The 13,245-nt window shown below is 41.5% G+C and overlaps 1 protein-coding gene across 4 annotated transcripts; it reads left to right on the forward strand.

Annotated features, from left to right (window-relative positions):
• Positions 1–835: 835 nt before the first annotated feature.
• On the forward strand, positions 836–3,984 carry LOC137813695 (DCD (Development and Cell Death) domain protein). Of its 4 annotated transcripts, none has more exons than XM_068616077.2 (6): positions 836–954; positions 1,858–2,422; positions 2,516–2,616; positions 3,223–3,306; positions 3,391–3,501; positions 3,616–3,984. In XM_068616077.2, the coding sequence occupies exons 2-6, from the start codon at positions 1,858–1,860 to the stop codon at positions 3,661–3,663; spliced, it is 909 nt and encodes a 302-aa protein (XP_068472178.1). In that variant the 5' UTR covers positions 836–954; the 3' UTR covers positions 3,664–3,984. The 4 variants fall into 4 exon arrangements, with proteins under 4 accessions (XP_068472178.1, XP_068472177.1, XP_068472179.1 ...); XM_068616076.2 differs by having other exon boundaries at positions 875–954; positions 1,847–2,422; XM_068616078.1 differs by having other exon boundaries at positions 911–1,138; positions 1,847–2,422.
• The last annotated feature ends 9,261 nt before the right edge of the window (positions 3,985–13,245 follow it).

Below are 13,245 nucleotides of genomic sequence, written 5' to 3' on the forward strand. Positions count from 1 at the left end.
CTCATGCGCACCTTTCATGTTTGGGTGCTAATAGTAGGAAAATATTTTGCCCACGGAGCACCTTCACTCACGGTTCTAACTACAAAAAAGAATCTCGTGCACCTTTATTTTCTTGTACTCTCCACTTATTTAACAACTTTATATATTCAACTAACAGATTTATGCATATATATATATATATATATATATATTTAACTAACAACTTGTGTATATTCACATATATTCTATTATAATAGCTTAATATATATCAACATGTATATTTAACTAACTACTTTATATTAATATATGACCAAACTTATTATTTTCTTTATTTTAATTATTCTTTACTAGACTTACCAATAAAACTGGATCGAACCGATGACCCACTTTTAAACTTAAAATCAAACTTACTATACCTAGATCAAGATATCAAACACACGAAAAAAAAATATTGATCTAGTCTTCATATACATAAAAATAATCAAATTGATATGTAATATTATAAACTAATAACAAAATAGTCCTTAATATACTGTCATATCGATCCTTATAATTATATTTAAAAACAAATTGTTCATTTACTCAAATTGTTTTTAACAATGACATAAAATTGTTCAATTACGTCTTATTATTAACATTCTTATGACTATTTTCTCGTTAAAACTATTTGCTCATTTAAAACTATTTTATTTTCAATCACTCATCAGTTTATGATAATAAGAATCAATTTGAAGTTTTTTCTTATGGACTAAATTAATAAAGTTTTACCCATCTAATGATAAAATGGTTAGTTTACAAGATTTACATTTAAGAAAAAGGAAAGTCAAAATCCATAGTGGCAACTGCGTAGTTCCCCGAAACATTAATGGACATTTACGTAAAACACAAAACAAACCTTATTAAAATATCTCTTTCCTCCTTCGTTCTTTTCCTCTCTTACCAGCGTCTTCGAGTTTCACAGCGAAGTCGTAAAAGGTACTGTCTTTTTCTCTCTCCTCTCGTCTTCGGATCCCTAAATCTAGGGCTTCGTCTCTTCCTGCGGAATTCGTCTAATCAGTGTCCTAATTTTCGTTATCAATTCTCAATTTGGAATCTCCATCTCTGTTTACTTTCCCTTTCGTTGGAGTCGTGTTTTGCTCTCTTCACTGTGCTTATTTTGGTAATTTCTTATTGTATCTGTGAATGCTCGCTTCGGATACTCGATTTACTTACGTGATCTTGGCTGTGTTGTTTAATTTTCCTTGTGTATGCGGATATTTGTGCGAGATGTGAGTGTGTTTTTGTTTCATTTCTATGTTCTTTTTTGTTGAGTTTTAACTTGTGTTGGTACTTTCACAATTTGATACTGGATATGTAATGGGGCTTGCTGCTGTGTGATGGTTACTTGGATTTCGTTGCATGAAAGGAAAGGGGGGAAACCGGTGTTTTTGAAAATAAATTATGAGATTTGAAATCTCTTTTATTTGCGTTGTTAGTGATGGTTAGAATTAGAAATTACTAGTTATGTTATTTCCTTTTTATTTTTGGGGTTGTCGGAAGTTGCAAAAACCACTACTAAGGAATTGTATAATCAATTACCCTTATTTGTCCTCAATTTTGATGTAATTTAAAAAACTTGAAGTAAGAATGATTTATTTCCTGTAGTTGGCAATGGTTCTCCTCCAAATGTATGGCAAATGTTGTTGTATGCTGATATGAAGTGTTATAAGCCTAGTCAGGCGTTTGACTTATGTCAGCACAAAAGAAGATGTTGAAGCATTTTCGTTTTCCCCAATTGCATGTTTGCTAATTGTGTCCTGTCTCTTGCTGTATTTTTTCTGTTGATTTACTCCGTAATAAGGTCTATAATGTGTTTATAACTTGTTAGGGTTTCAACAGATGGAAAACATGCAGAGCTTCTGGCATTTGGGTGATGAACTTCGTGGACACTCAAAAGCGTCAGAGGATCACAAGTGGTTAATGGTTGCTTCTAAGCTGGCTGAACAGACAAGATTGAAGGGGGAGCGTGTGAATAACCTTGACCTTTCAAAGGGCCCCATTGAAACAAGGTCAAGGGATAAATTTGGGTTCCAGGAAGAGAACAAATTTGATTCTCTCAACTTGAGCATGTTGAACCTGGACTCTAAATTTACTGAAAATGTGAGCAAAAGCTCACTTCGGAATAGCGTTTACAGTATGAATGCAGTGTATCAGAAAAACAATGCAAACTTGATGAGTAATGTGAACAGTAACAAGTATAGTGGTAATATTCAGCATAACAAAGAGTCCAACAATAACAGTGGCAACAGCAACAACGGTGAGAGCAACAACTCAAATGCAACTGACAAAAGGTTCAAGACCTTGCCTGCAGCAGAGACTCTCCCACGCAATGAGGTGCTTGGAGGATACATCTTTGTCTGTAACAATGACACAATGCAGGAAGACTTGAAACGTCAGCTATTTGGTGTGTGCTTATTAAATGGAATCTATTCTTCTCTCTTGAAAATTATTAATCAAATACTTCGTCTTTACTGACTTTTTCAATCGTTTTTGGTAGGCTTGCCTCCAAGGTATCGAGATTCTGTTAGGGCAATAACACCAGGGTTACCTCTATTTCTGTATAACTATACTACTCATCAGCTGCATGGTATTTTTGAGGTAAGCTGTTCTAAATTTCTAACTACAGCTTATTATGGTGTGCTTCAGACTGCGCAGTATCTTATTTTAGGGTTACGAAATATTGAAGTTGTGGCCCTAGTTTAAATGATACTGAGAAATGGGGCTAATTGTAATTTCTCAAGGAGACTCATTGCACCCAAGAATAGCTATGAAACCTTTTTGTGTTGCCCAATGTTAGTATCTGTGCTAAACATGTTATAGGCATGGAAATATTGTCTCGTTTCAGAAATACAAAACCTTCTATATTAGATTACTTTTAGATATTATTATCTAATCGGTAAGGCTTTTGTTGTTATGTTAATGAATAGAAAAAAAAATTATGTTAGAGGGTTTAAATGATCAAGAATTTGTATTCAGCTGCTGAGGCATATCTAATAATGGGGTTACCAAATGCATAGGATAAAAATGGCTATGTTTTAATTTGGTCTCTTTTGTTTTTGGTTTTTCCTTTGCGTGGGTATGATTGTCCGATTAGAGATTGGGAATCTTCTATTTGTTCTATCTTTTGAAAAGATGTAGATAGTTTTTTGCCTCCTTTTGTATAATTGTTCATAACAACGCTAATTTTGAAAGCCTATGTTGCAGGCCGCAAGTTTTGGTGGCTCTAACATAGATCCAACTGCCTGGGAGGATAAAAAATGCAAAGGCGAATCAAGGTTTCCAGCTCAGGTAGAATTTAAATTTTGAAATAAGGAAGTCCATGTACTAGCTGTCAATCAATTGTGGAATAAATAATATTTCCTCATCTCGTAGGTAAGAATTCGTGTTAGGAAACTCTGCAAGGCATTGGAAGAAGATTCGTTCAGGCCAGTATTGCATCATTATGATGGTCCAAAGTTTCGTCTTGAGCTGTCAGTTCCAGAGGTATAATTTGAGCATTGCTCTTTTTGTATTAAAAAAGAATTATTCTTTGACATTGATTTGTCACTGCTAGTTTCTCTCTCTTTGATGGGTGAATTTTGTTATTGGATATTGCAGACTTTGGATCTGTTGGACCTATGTGACCAAGCTGGTTCGGCAGCATAAGCAAACAAATAGGTAGGTTTTGGTGTGCCAGCTGTGTGGTTTTGGCAGATTTTCCGTGAAGCGTAAGCTTGGAAAGTAGTTTCGTTTGGAAGATGATGGATCATCTTGGGGGAAGTAAAGGGAGCGTGTTGAGAGTGAGACCCTTTTGTCTGGTTGGTGAATAAATGTTTTTCCCCTTAAGATGCATTGTAGTTGTTGCATGACATGTAATACTTTTGTATGATTAAGTTAGTACAGACCTTGTATGCAATCAAAGAGACAACTGTTTGTACTGGTAAACCATGATTTTTGGTTATTTCTAAACTCCTTGAGTTGGTTGAAGTGATCGTGGGGTCGTGGAAAATAGATTATCTCAATAATGAATTACATCTATAATCTACTATCATTACAATAGATTATTCAAAATCAGTTTTTTGTAATGCTTAGTTTAGTAAAATTAGTTTTTAAATGAATTAATGTTGTTTGAGGCTAAAAAAATAGCTTTTATGTATTAAAGTATGTATAAAGTTGAATTTTTTTTTTTTGAAAAATAATTGTTAAACATTTCTGGTTCCAAAGGAATATTACTGTATTCTCATTTTCATAAAAATATTTGCTTTTAAAAGTTTTTCACGCATGTTTTATCTTTTCAGTTGAATATGATGTTGAAAGAATTAGATTTGAAAGTCAGGATATATTTTAATGTAATTTTAAAATTAATATTGTTTGAAAGTAATTACATGTCAGTAGATTAAAAAAAAAATAAAAAAATAAAAAAATAAAAAATAAAAAATAAAATAAAAATATATATATATATATGAAAATTGTTTTAACAAATTTGAACTGAACCGGATGCTAATAGGGTTTGTCTTCACAAATTTACTTGAGGTTAGATGTAAATTCTAATCCTATTCGATTTGGCCGAAAATGTGCATTTAAAAGAAAAAGTTAAAATTTAAATTCAAATCTCCTTTAAGTTGTTTATGTTAGAATATATGGTTTTAAAAAGTTGTTTATGTTAGAAATATGGCCTTAAACGAGAGGGGGTGAATTGTTTAAGAAAGATTTTTGCAATCTTTTAACTTTAAGAATGAAAATACTTTGAAAGAACCTTGATTAAGAATTCAGTTTTTTCAAAACAAATAGCAAAAGCACAAAGTTGGAAAAACAATCGGTTATTTTAGCGAAACAATCGGTTGTTTATACCAGTTCCAAAATAACAAAACTGAATTAAAGAGATAGGGATAGAGAAATTGTACACAGTTGTTTATACTGGTTCACTCCAAACAAGAGCTATATCCAGTCTTCTCAGAAACTCTGAGGATATCCACTAAGCAATCACCACTTGATCACTTACACCACAACCCAAGAGAATGGACCTTGAACACCTCAAGAAACACACTCTCCTTGGCCAACAATAAGATTGCTGATCTTGAACACCTCAAGAACACATCGCCAATCTCAGCAAAACACACACACGAATTGCTCAGCAGTTTTCACAAAGATTACACTTGTTACATATGAATATCTGAAATCAATACAAGTAGAATCCTATTCAACACCTTGATCAATCTCTCAACACTTTTGCAATCTCAGAACTCTTTGAAAAACTTTTAGATCAAAACTTTGTTTCAAGATACTTAAAACATAAAAACAGTTTTTCAGAATATATCTAAGAATATAGTTTGTTATCAAATCTTAACAAACTCTTGATTGCATTTAAAACAGATTGGTCAAAACATTTAATGACTGGAGCGTATTCATTTAAAGCATTTAAAGCTCAGTCAAAGAAAACAGTTTTTCTACTATGGTTTCAAAACAAACAATTGATTGTTTCCTCGAATCAATCGGTTGTTTTGTTACTTAACAAAATTCACCATTCAGAAACAGTTTTCAAACTTTCTCAAAAACATCTAAGTGTAAACAATCGGTTGTTTCGACAAAACAATCGGTTGTTTCAACTTAGTTTAAAAAACATTTTGCTTTGTTAAAATTGAGATGCTAATTGCTTTGAGATTTAATCAAAGGGTTGATTACATCATTAAACTACCCCAGAACAAAGTTTAAACCAGCACAGTAGCATCAAGCAAAGCAGAGGCTTCATCATCCTTCAAAGGATTTGGATTCTTCAAAACATTGAACACCACTTGGTTCAACAGTTTAAACATGATGACATGGAAAATATTTGCTCATAACATCTGGTACATGTTTTCTTTTTTTGTATGTTTTCTTTTTTTGTATTTCATGTGTTAAAGTATATTAATATATATATATATATATCCTAATAATTTAATACCGTCTTGTTAAGATTATGCCTTATTTAATGTGTATTATATGTCTTATATAAATATGTATGATTGAAAAAAAAGGTAATACTTAAAGAAAAAACAAAACAAGTTAATACAAAAATAAGTCATCAAAGTAGTAACTTGTAGATTACATATAAACGACTAGACAATAATGACTATAAAAAAATCAACTACAAAGAAGTAGGCACTATAGATACAGGTAACACAATATAAATTTAAAATAATAACTTCTAGGTTACATATAAATGAGTAGACAATATTATAAAAGTATAACTACAAAAAAGAATACATTATAAACACAGTTAACATAAAATACAAATTAAATTTGTTAAGTTATCTACTCTTAACGAGATTCGACTCTTAAATTTTCACGTTGGATTTTCACAAAGTAAGCTAATTCATCCAGAAATTATATCCTCAATTTGGTGTGATTAGTATTATAAAGAGATGTTTAGAAAAAAAGTAACAAGTTGAGTGTAATAGTGAGAGTTTTTTCCCAAGTGGTACGGAAAATAATTTCCTAATCAATCCTGTTGATGGTAAGAATTCAGTTTCCTGAAAATTCGAATTCTCACATTTGTTTCTTAAATTATTTCAAGATTTGGTTTATGGGAAATTGTGGGGATATTTTTTGGGATTTTGACCATGAAGAGGTTATTATTTTTTGGTTTTTATCAAAATGGGATCTGTTTAAAAAAATTTACAAATTTAGGCAAGTCGTGTCAATTGACACGACTTCATATGCACAAATCGTTCCAATTTGACACGACTCTGCCATGTCATACTGAAGTCGTGTCAACTTGGCACGACTTCTGCCATGTCATACTGAAATCGTGCCAACTTGACACGATTTCTCCTACGTCATAATTTTTTCTTTTATTTAAAATTTTATTGTTTAAATATTGGATAGTAAGTTATGTAATGTTAAAAATTTAGTTTGATACATAATTTTCTAAGAGTGTTAGTTTTAAGGAACAAAAAAATTGGATAATCTTGTATGGATCATGTTTGAATTGAATGGATAAATATATTGATCCGGTCGGTCATCGGTAGTCGATGACGTCAGCAGCAGATAACCACGTGGACCACTCGCACGGTGACACGTGGATCAGGTGGCAGAGTAGTCATGGAGGAGATCACCCGGTATGGTTATCGGTGGTCAGTAACCGAGTGGCCACCGACAGATCAGTTCCAAGATAAACACCCGGGGGAGAACGCGAGAAGCAAGAGAGCACCGAACAGTCATCGGGTGCATGGTCATCGGGGTTTCGTGTTAACATGCAGTTAAACTGGGACCCGTTACGCATGGACCTCGCATGATCATACCTCAGAGAAAGAAGGGCTCCTCGTCGGTATAGTCGTGCACGAGAGTGGCCTGAGGGAGTCAGTAAACCGGTCAGTGATTGGTTACTCTCTCAACCCATTACGTGCATGGCATCGTGAAGGGGAAATCGCGTATGCAGAGAGCAATGCTTGGTGAGTGTGCCTAGTCCAGCCACACCTGGCGTTCTCCTGGGAATGTGCGATTCACCCAGTTGGAAGAAACGCGCTAAGTTACTCCGCAAGGGAATAACTTAGGCGCACAAAGAGATGCGCTAGAGCCCTGCAGGTGGGGGCACGTGAATGGTTAGATGCAAGTTGCATGCCTCCACGTGTCACTGTCTGAGAGGGGTGCGACCCAGATAAAGGTGCATTCCGTGTCGTGAAAGGTACAGACAGAAAACCCAGACACCCACAACCCTGACTGTGGTACGTTTTCGTACAAAAGCATGACAGAATTCTGACACGCGCAGAGGACAGCGTAGCAGAATTCTGTTAGGCACAGACACAGAGGGGGATAAAAGGAGAATTAGAGAGAAATACACACACACTGTTTTTTACACACATTGCTTTCTAGTGATTCTGTGACCTAACTTGAGCGTCGGAGTGCAAACGGTCGCTAGAGGCGCCGTCTGTGTGTTTTGCAGGTTGCGTTCGAAGTTACCAAGGAGGAGGTTCTAAGAGTGCTCTTGCAGATAGCACAGTTGCCGGAGGCGGGTCAACCAAGCGACAAGGCAATTCCTCCACGCTCGAGTTGTCGGCAGGATCATTTGGCGCCCACCGTGGGGCCCGTATAAAAGGTGATTCCCACCCATAGTTTGCGTTGGTGGTGCTTCGAGCGTTTTCTGTTCGACTGCTCGCTATCGCAGTCGACTCCTAGAGTTTTCACCATTTGTTTGGAGTTCTTTGAGCTGCTGAGTTGCTGAGGAAGGATGAGGACAACGCGCTCCAGTTCAGTTGCGCCATCAACCTACGAAGATGCTGTGTCCATGACGCAAGTGATGGACATGATGAGGACGCTGCAGGAGAACGTGGCTGCATTGCGTTCTGAGCAGGAAAGGATGCATGAGGCGCTGGTGGCCTCGCAAGCAAGGAACGAAGAGCTCAACAGGATCAACGAAGAGCTACGCAATGCCCTTCAGGAGCGGGAGGAGCGTGCGGCAGGGGACAGATCTGCACCCCCATCCCCACCATGCAGCTTTCCTATGCCATTTTCCCAAGAGATCATGGACTCCGTAGTCCCGGCTAACACTGTGGTGGTGAAAGCGTCTTTCACTGGGGTGGAGGACCCTGAAGCCCCTCTCACGGCGTTTCATACTCAGATGATGCTCTCAGGGGGCTCAGACGCGGTGTATTGTAAGGTGTTCATGAGCACTTTGAGCGGAACGGCATTGGACTGGTTCGTCAGTATACCCACTGGCCACATTACCACGTTCCATCAGTTTTCCAAGATGTTTGTTGAGCAGTACATAGTGAACAAGGCACCACCTTTGGTGTCTTACGACTTGTTTGATATAAGGCAGTACCAAGGGGAGTCCTTGAAGGATTTCCTGAACAGATTCGGAGCACGGATAGTCCGTTTGCCAGGAAAGGACGAAGAAATGTTCGTGCACGCCTTCAAAAAGGGCGTGTTGCCTGGGCCTTTTAGTGAGTCGCTCATCAGGAGCCACCCCGCCACGTTCGCCGAAATCCGGCGACGTGCCGTGGCTCACATCGCCGCCGAAAGCGAGGTCACCGAGAAGAGAGGAAATGTGGCCCCAGCTAAACCGCGCACCCAAGCAAGGGTACAGCCTCAGAGGGTAATGGAGGCGGCGGCGGGAAAGAGGGATCAAAGGACGCGTCATCCTTACGATCCTAAGAAAAATAAGAGCAAAGGACTAGTGCGCCCCAGGGAGAGTAATCGCCCCCCGAGGTATGAGTTTGTGATGGGTTTGGCTGATTTGATCGCCATCCCAAACATAGCTGCCAGGCTCAAAGTGCCTGAGAAAACGGCGGAGAAGATTTTGGGGCCAAAACCAGACGCATGGTGCGAGTTCCACAAGAGTTTTGGCCACTCTATCAGTTCGTGTTTGGCTCTGGGGCACCAGCTCGCCGAGCTGGTCAAATGTGGTTTCCTGAAGGATTACTTGCTAAAAAAGCAAGCGGACCATGCATCAGGGTCTCAACCGGCGAGCAGCGGAGGGCAACAGCACGAGGTGCCTATTCACGGCGAGATCCACACTATAGCTGGCGGATTCTCCGGCGGGGGGTGCATAGCGTCGTAACGAAAGAGGTACGCGAGGTCGGTAATGTCAGTGGAAGTCTTTGAGGATCACTCACCCGACGTGGACATCACGTTCACCAAGGAGGACCGCAGGGACGTGGTGCCTCACGATAACGACCCCATTGTGATCTCGCTTGTCACGGCGGGAAGGACCGTCCACCGGGTGTTGGTCGACCAAGGAAGCTCAGCAGATGTGATGTTTTGGCCAACCTTTGAGAAGTTGCAACTGTCCCCTGATCAGCTAAGACCATATGGGGGCTGCTTGTACGGTTTTTCAGGCGACCAAGTGGAGGTGAGGGGGTATATCGAGCTGAGGACGACCTTCACTGACGGCTTGGCCTCACGAACGGAGAAGGTCAGGTACCTTGTTGTAAACACCCCATCAGCATACAACATACTGCTGGGGAGGCCAACACTCAACAGAACGGGAGCTGTGCCTTCGACAAGGCACATGAAGGTCAAGCTGCCGTCTATGGAGGGTATGATCATCACTATTTGCTCCGACCAGAAGGAGGCAAAGAAGTGTTACGAAAACAGCCTCAAGAACAAGAGGCCTGTGTGCCACGTAACCACAACGCCTCCCCCTGGCGTGGAGCCGGAGCTCCGAACGCAACCCCGACGAGCTTCGGATGCGGCGTTAGAGGTGGTCGCCGAGGGCGATGTGCCAATGGGGAATGTAGAGGCAAGGTCGGAGAGAAACTGCTCGGAGACCGCTAGAGAAACCGGTATCACGAGGGCGCTGATCGCCAGCGAGAGGAAACCTCAGCCAATAGAGGAATGGCTCGAGAAGGAGATCAGTGGTAAGGTGTTCAAGCTGGGAAGAACCCTGGATAGCAAGACGTAAGACCAGATCGCCGAGGTAATAAGTAGACACTTGGATGCGTTTGCGTGGGCTGCTTCAGATATGCCGGGGATCGACCCCGATTTCTTGTGCCATCGTTTGGCAATGGACCCCCAAGTCAGGCCTATCCGCCAAAGAAGAAGAAAATTCAATGAGGAGAAGAGACAGGCGATCGAAGAAGAGACACGGAAACTACTTGCAGCGGGCCACATCAGAGAAATCCAATATCCAGAATGGCTCGCTAACGTCGTCCTGGTCAAGAAGAGCAGCGGAAAATGGCGGATGTGCGTTGACTTTACAGACTTGAACAAGGCCTGCCCGAAGGACTCTTACCCTTTGCCAAGCATTGACGCCCTAGTAGACAGTGCATCAGGGTGCAAGCTGCTCAGTTTCCTGGATGCCTTCTCGGGGTACAACCAAATCAAAATGCACCCCATGGATCAAGAGAAGACCGCCTTCATGACGGAAAGGTCATGTTATTGCTACGAGGTGATGCCCTTCGGGTTGAAGAATGCAGGGGCCACGTACCAAAGGCTGATGGACAAGGTGCTCGCGCCCATGCTCGGAAGGAATGTGCAGGCATACGTCGACGACATGGTCGTGACGTCCCTGGAGAAAGACAAGCACGTCGCAGACTTGGAAGAGTTGTTCACCACAATAGCCAGGTACAAGCTAAAACTGAATCCTGAAAAGTGCGTTTTTGGTGTAGAAGCAGGGAAATTTTTGGGGTTTCTTTTGTCAGAGAGGGGAATTGAGGCTAACCCCGAGAAGTGCGCCGCCATTTTGGCAATGAGGAGCCCCGCCAATGTGAAGGAGGTGCAGCAACTCACAGGGCGGATGGCCGCCCTGTCCCGATTCGTATCGGCAAGCGGAGAGAAGGGCCACCCATACTTCCAATGTTTGAAGAGAAACAACAGATTTGTTTGGACAAAGGAGTGTGAGGAGGCCTTCGTAAAGCTCAAGGAATATTTGGCGAGCCCTCCAGTTCTGTGCAAACCCCAAGACATAACACCCCTCAGGCTGTACTTTGCCATAACTGAGAGGGCGATCAGCGCAGTGCTAGTGCAGGATCAGGACTAGACCCAAAGGCCTATATATTTCGTTAGCAAGGTGTTGCAAGGCCCGGAGGTAAGGTACCAGGCCCTAGAAAAGGCAGCATTAGCGGTTGTATTCTCAGCGAGGAGATTACGCCATTACTTCCAGAGCTTCACGGTACTGGTGATGACTGATCTGCCGATCCAGAAGGTTTTGAAGAAGCCCGATGTGGCTGGAAGGATGGTGAAGTGGGCGGTCGAGCTTTCGGAGTTCGACATTAAATATGAACCCTGGGGATCGATCAAAGGGCAAGTCTTCGCCGATTTCGTGGTCGAGTTGTCCTCCGAGGTGGCACAAAACGCTGAGGGTGACTTTCGCTGGGTACTCTCTGTTGATGGGTCGTCCAACCAGCTGGGCAGCGGGGCTGGGGTCATCTTGGAAGGGCCCAACGGAGTGTTGATAGAGCAGTCATTGAGGTTCACTTTCAAAGCAAGCAACAACCAAGCAGAGTATGAGGTTTTGATCGCTGGAATCTTGCTGGTAACCACGTGGACCACTCGCACGGTGACACGTGGATCAGGTGGCAAAGTAGTCATGGAGGAGATCACCCGGTATGGTTATCGGTGGTCAGTAACCGAGTGGCCACCGACAGATCAGTTCCAAGATAAACACCCGGGGGAGAACGCGAGAAGCAAGAGAGCACCGATCAGTCATCGGGTGCATGGTCATCGGGGTTTCGTGTTAACATGCAGTTAAACTGGGACCCGTTACGCATGGACCTCGCATGATCATACCTCAGAGAAAGAAGGGCTCCTCGTCGGTATAGTCGTGCACGAGAGTGGCCTGAGGGAGTCAGTAAACCGGTCAGTGATTGGTTACTCTCTCAACCCATTACGTGCATGGCATCGTGAAGGGGAAATCGCGTATGCAGAGAGCAATGCTTGGTGAGTGTGCCTAGTCCAGCCACACCTGGCGTTCTCCTGGGAATGTGCGATTCACCCAGTTGGAAGAAACGCGCTAAGTTACTCCGCAAGGGAATAACTTAGGCGCACAAAGAGATGCGCTAGAGCCCTGCAGGTGGGGGCACGTGAACGGTTAGATGCGAGTTGCATGCCTCCACGTGTCACTGTCTGAGAGGGGCGCGGCCCAGATAAAGGTGCATTCCGTGTCGTGAAAGGTACAGACAGAAAACCCAGACACCCACGACCCTGACTGTGGTACGCTTTCGTACAAAAGCATGACAGAATTCTGACACGTGCAGAGGACAGCGTAGCAGAATTCTGTTAGGCACAGACACAGAGGGGGATAAAAGGATAATCAGAGAGAAATACACACACACTGTTTTTTACACACATTGCTTTCTAGTGATTCTGTGACCTAACTTGAGCGTCAGAGTGCAAACGGCCGCTAGAGGCGCCGTCTGTGTGTTTTGCAGGTTGCGTTCGAAGTTACCAAGGAGGAGGTTCTAAGAGTGCTCTTGCAGATAGCACAGTTGCCGGAGGCGGGTCAACCAAGCGACAAGGCAATTCCTCCACGCTCGAGTTGTCGGCAGGATCATATATAGATAAAGAAAATGAATGTTCTAAGAGTGTTATGAATGAATAAATATATAGATAAAGAAAATGAGGAAATTAATAATCAAACTTGAATTGAATTTTATTATTAAGCTTGTCTGTGCGGACAATTGCTTCTTTGTGATCTTCCGTTCTACAATATGAACATTTTTTTGGCTTATTTGGAATTGAATCATCCATTTCGTTACGAATGCGTTGAGTGCTTGGTCTTCCTGATTGATGTCGACGCATGATGGGGTCAGGTAAGAAATTTGGTCCCAT

This window comes from Phaseolus vulgaris, chromosome 1, assembly GCF_051622355.1.
Source record: "Phaseolus vulgaris cultivar YP4 chromosome 1, ASM5162235v1, whole genome shotgun sequence".
Classification (NCBI taxonomy): Eukaryota; Viridiplantae; Streptophyta; class Magnoliopsida; order Fabales; family Fabaceae; genus Phaseolus; species Phaseolus vulgaris.